The following is a 5165-nucleotide window of genomic DNA, read 5'->3' on the forward strand; positions in this document are numbered from 1 at the left end:
GGAACACAGCAGTAAAATATAGAACCTGACTAGAAAAGAACAGAAAAATCACACTTCAGTAAAACTGAAGTCTGGTCTCCCAGAAGTTTATCAGTGATACTGTGCTCAGTGCTCTCTGTTAAGAAACAAATGCAAGGAAAACAGTCCCTGAAGATTTCCATTGTTACCTGATTTGAGCGTTTCTTGAAATGCCTGTGGCCAAAATGCTCCACAAGCTTTGTGCTAGCAACTGGCAGTTAAAAAGTGATAGATATGTGAAACTAAGTCAATGTTTGGGTATTTTTATGACCATGAACTTAGAGGAATTGCAGGTTACTATTTGCAGTGCAGCAAAGCATTTCTTCTTTGACTGTTCCATTTCTTTTCTTCCCCAGAAAGCAACTGTGCAACATGACATTTGAAGATTTTGAGAACTACTCTTATTTCTACGACCTGTCTGAGGAAGATGAGCCACCCCAGGCCTCCCTCAGCATTGCCCATATGATTTCCCTTGCCTTTTACAGCGTGGCATTTCTGCTGGGAGTGCCAGGTAATGCCATCGTCATCTGGTTTATGGGCTTTAAGTGGGATAAATCTGTGTCCACACTCTGGTTCCTCAATCTGGCCATTGCAGATTTCATTTTTGTTCTCTTCCTGCCCCTCTACATAACATATGTGGCAATGGGCTTCCACTGGCCTTTTGGGAAGTGGCTCTGCAAAATGAACTCATTCATTGCACTACTTAATATGTTTGCCAGTGTTTTCTTCCTGACATTCATCAGCCTTGACCGCTACATCCGTCTAGTCCACCCAGTCTTTTCCTACAAGTATCGGACTGTAAGGAACACCCTCATTCTTAGTGGGATCATTTGGATGTCAGCTGCAATTATTGGTGGCCCTGCCTTATACTTTAGAGACACAGCTACAGTTCTCAACAATGTCACCGTTTGCTACAACAACTTCCATGTGCATGACAGAGAACTTATTTTGCTGACACATCACATTCTTATCTGGGTGAGGCTTGCATTCGGTTACCTCTTTCCACTAGTGACTATGGTCATTTGCTACTCATTGCTGATTGCCAAAGTGAAGAGGAGAACTGTATTGACTTCCAGCAGGCTTTTCTGGACCATCATTGCTGTAGTTGTAGCTTTTTTTGTGTGCTGGACACCATATCACATATTCAGCATTGTGGAGCTCTCTGCTCACCACGATGACAACTTGCATGACTTACTGCAGGATGGCATTCCCCTCTCCACTGGCCTTGGCTTCATCAACAGTTGCCTCAATCCAATCCTCTATGTTCTGATTAGCAAAAAGTTCCAGGCACAGGTCAAGACAACAGTCTCTGAGGTGCTAAAGTTGGCACTGTGGGAGGTGAGCCGCTCAGGAACTGTCAGCGAGCAGCTGTGGAGCTCGGACAACACCCACGCGCCTGTGCACTACTGTGAAACTGCACAGTGACTGCTCCTGTCACCATCCCTCCCCAAAACGGCTGACAGGAGATTTGGAGGTATTCTTGACTTCACATCTGTCAGATGTGCATCATTGCATATACAGTTTTATGTAAACAGCTGGCTTAACTGCACTTGCTGCTTTCCTTGAAAGGTTTTTAAAGGACACATCATTTGGGTGTGGTGTACTTTTGGTGCACGCAGCCTAAACTGAAAGATGTTGCCATAAGTGGAATTGCTCTGACTGGGTTTTTGATCAGGAATCTTGGTGTAATCCTGTTTTGTTGTGGTTCCGTACCTCATTGGTATCAAAAGAGCACATAATAAAAATATTCCTCCTTGCCATCACTGGTAATGCGTTCTCATGCAAGAGGTCGTGGCCATACATCAACGGGTCATGAGTCTCCTGATTGTCTAGTATTGCCTTAAGTAGGAATCACCTGGCTACATCCCTGCATCTTCTCTGCACCTGGAAAAGACTAAGAACTTAGAAGGCTAAGACTAAGAACACTGAATTCCTCCCTTCTCTTGTCAAAAAAGAAAAATAGGGAAACAAAATCTGTTTTTTCCCTGTGCTTTTTATCTTATGTTCAAAATGAAGGAGATCCCATGTTTTCTGGTCACTTACTTTTGTGCTTTTCACACCAGTTGGGTGCAAAATACTTACCAAATGTTTCATACAGGTATTAGGCTCATTTCAAGTGTGCAAAGAATGAGTGAAGATGTTTCTTACAGAAGCTGAGATTAAAGGCCCCCTGCCACACTTGCTCTCTTTCTATGTTTAGACGTTCATGCTCAAAGAGGTTTACAACTGTCAATTGCTCTTTATTGCTCCATCAAAGTAAGGTAAAGAGATAATACAACATTTTGTTTGTCTTAACGCCAATCTTCAAAAAATGGGCAGAGTGAATTCACCGACATTCTTTCACAAGTCTGTAGCCAAATTTGGACTTGTTTGCCAAATGAGAGGCAAGACATGCAGGAAATGGAGTCAACTCCCTTAGGAAAGATGCCCAGTTACGCTGTGTTCTGTTCCAACTTGTTGCTTGCTGTAGAACTACACATGCACCAATGCAAATACATATGCTAAGTGGAGTGCAATAATTCTGATGCAATACCACTTAATTAAAAAGTTGAATGTGGGATAAAACTCCAGTAGAAGTAGAAGCATAAAGCTTTGGGTCTATTTGAACTGGGTTTTCTTTGGTTTTGGCCGAGGAATATATAATAAAAGTGCCTTTCAGATAATCTACCTGGTTTCTATGGCCTGCAAACACACATAAGTAGCATTTATACTGTAATTGAGGCCTTATATGTAAATAGATTTGCTTTTGTATAAAATCTATGTATGTGCATGCATGAGCACATCCGGTATTGGTAGCTGTAGAAGTAGAAACAGTCTGACTGTGGTCAGTAACTTTCTTTGGACTCTGGTTTCAGGGTTTGGGAGAGTCAGGCAGGATCAGTGGAATTACAATTTCCCTTTGGGATGGAAAGTTGGTGAGCTCTTCCTTTGAGTCATTTGCTGCCTGGTACGTAGTGACTCATCATAATATTTTGGCACTGTGCTGCTGAATGTGCCCAAATCAAACATTCTGCAGTTTGTCTTCACATGTTCCCTGACATCTTTCTAAGAATGATGTGGTAGTACTACTCTCCTGACTGTACTCCAAGTGAAGTAATAAAACGCTGTTGTTTCCAAAGAGTGCGTTCGTTTGCTTTTCTGAGCAGCAATATGCAACGACAGCCCGTTCTTAGAGCAGCTTCTTCCCAAAGATTTTGGGAGCTGAAAGCAAGCCCTGACCATTTCTACTACAGGAATTAAGGTTTATGTGAGCTTTCTTCTTGCGTGTCAGCTATGTGAGCACACACATTGCTATATACTGTAAAGAGATCGGTTTTCAAACGGGGGAAGATGCAGATGCTGTCTAGCACAAGTTGTGAGAAGGCCTCCCCTGAAGCAGACAACAGAGATGCAGAACAAAACTGAGTAGGGCCAAAGTCAGCCCTGGTCTATGGAATTAAGCAGATTAACAATTTTGCAATGTAACTGCTACCTCATTCACACCAAGATCAGTTACAGAATTATCTCCAATCATTTCTGCAAGAGTAATGGAAGATGCCTAAACACTCCAAGTTTCTGTTTCCAAAGAGCTTCCAAACCAACACTGACAGTTTTACGCTGCTTGAAGAACACTCATTCCACCCACAGTGGAAAAAAGCCAGATGTAGGGGATCTGCCTTATGCTAAAGATACAAATAGAGTAGAAGAATGCTTCATAGGAAATAGCTCTATGATCAACCGTTCATTCAAGAGTAACAGCCATTGACACATTTATCATAGACAGGTCCCTGTTACTTACTCTTTCCTCTTTCCTGAACAGTGTGTACTTCTGAAGGTTGTTACATAGTTTGTAAGCAATGCTTCTGTTACATCTGTTTTCCCAGTATTCCTGGCTCGCATGTGTAAATTAAGGAACTTTCTGCTGATCTTTCGGTTGTGGGCTACAAGTGTCTCATTTACTCCAAGATGCTGATTTTTCCCAGGCAGGACGACACAGCAGCACACCAGCACATACCCAACTATGACGCAATACCCCCAGTGAGATAGGTGTGAGTTCTGTGGAATTCTCTTGCCCACGTACCTGTCTGTTTTGTAACTGGGGAGAGACTGCGCTCCAGCTTTTTTTGTGGTTGTTCTTGTCCCGCTAGTTTCCTTTTAACACCAGAGAAAAAGCAACCCATAAGAGAAGTGCCACCAGCTGGGGAGCTGGTACATGCATGGTTAGCATGAACGCAACACACACAAACCCAGCCTGGCGGGTCAGAGGGATGGATCATGGTGCTGTACTTCAGCACTTAGTCAAACCATTTGATCCCCTTAGAGCTTCAGTTTCAAGGGCAAGGAAAGAGTTTAAAGGCAAGAAGCATGCCGAATGGGAGGTCACAAACAGTGATGGCCAAGGATAATAATTACAGTTTTTGTGGCAAAATTCTAATTTATTTTTTTCTTTTTTCTAATGTGCTATTTGCTAATTTCTTGCTTTTAACACCATGACAAAATTGCCAAGACTAAGCTACATGATTTGGCAGAAGCAACAGCTAGAGGATTGCCATGGAAATGGTACTGTGCATGAGTTACACGCAGGATGAACCTAGTCCTTTAGGAGTTAAGTTTATGGAAAGTGGGAATGAAGCCTGTCATTATACCTACTTTCAATTCCTTAATTATGCTTTAAGCCTCTGGCAGGCAGGGGTTTTTTTCTGAGACAAATTATAAAGCAGAGTTTTACAGGCTCTGAAGCTGTCAGACCTTTACACAAAGAGGAGCAGGACCTGCTGTGCCAGACAACCACACGCAGATGCTCTGGGAGAGAACACGAGTTACTTTAGCTGCTGATGCCAGGTTTTGGCACAGCAACAACGGTTGAACTTGATGATCTTAAAGGTATTTTCCAACCTAAAAACTCTACGATCTCCGAGTGACCAGGGTGGCACATGGATTCCATTTCACAGTCAAAACAACTTCTCTCAGTGCAACGGAAAGCCCAGGAATGTGGGTTTGTCTCGGAGTCAGAACTTGGACAGCTTTCACATTCGTATCATTCCCATCAGTCTTCTGAAAACAATTTAGTTCTGACAGTCCTTCAACCTTTAAAAAATGTCTAGAAGTCCAGCCCGAGTTAACCGCTCCTCCCCGCCCCAGCCGGCGGCATCCCGCCCCGCGGGGCC

The 5165-nt window shown here is 43.1% G+C and overlaps 1 protein-coding gene across 1 annotated transcript; it reads left to right on the plus strand.

The window, feature by feature from the left end:
- The first annotated feature begins 390 nt into the window (after positions 1 to 390).
- Positions 391 to 1443, plus strand: GPR1 (G protein-coupled receptor 1). The gene has a single exon (XM_010157644.1). The coding sequence runs from the start codon at positions 391 to 393 to the stop codon at positions 1441 to 1443; it is 1053 nt and encodes a 350-aa protein (XP_010155946.1).
- Positions 1444 to 5165: the final 3722 nt, after the last annotated feature.

This window comes from Eurypyga helias, unplaced genomic scaffold, assembly GCF_000690775.1.
Source record: "Eurypyga helias isolate BGI_N326 unplaced genomic scaffold, ASM69077v1 scaffold32388, whole genome shotgun sequence".
NCBI lineage: Eukaryota > Metazoa > Chordata > Aves > Eurypygiformes > Eurypygidae > Eurypyga > Eurypyga helias.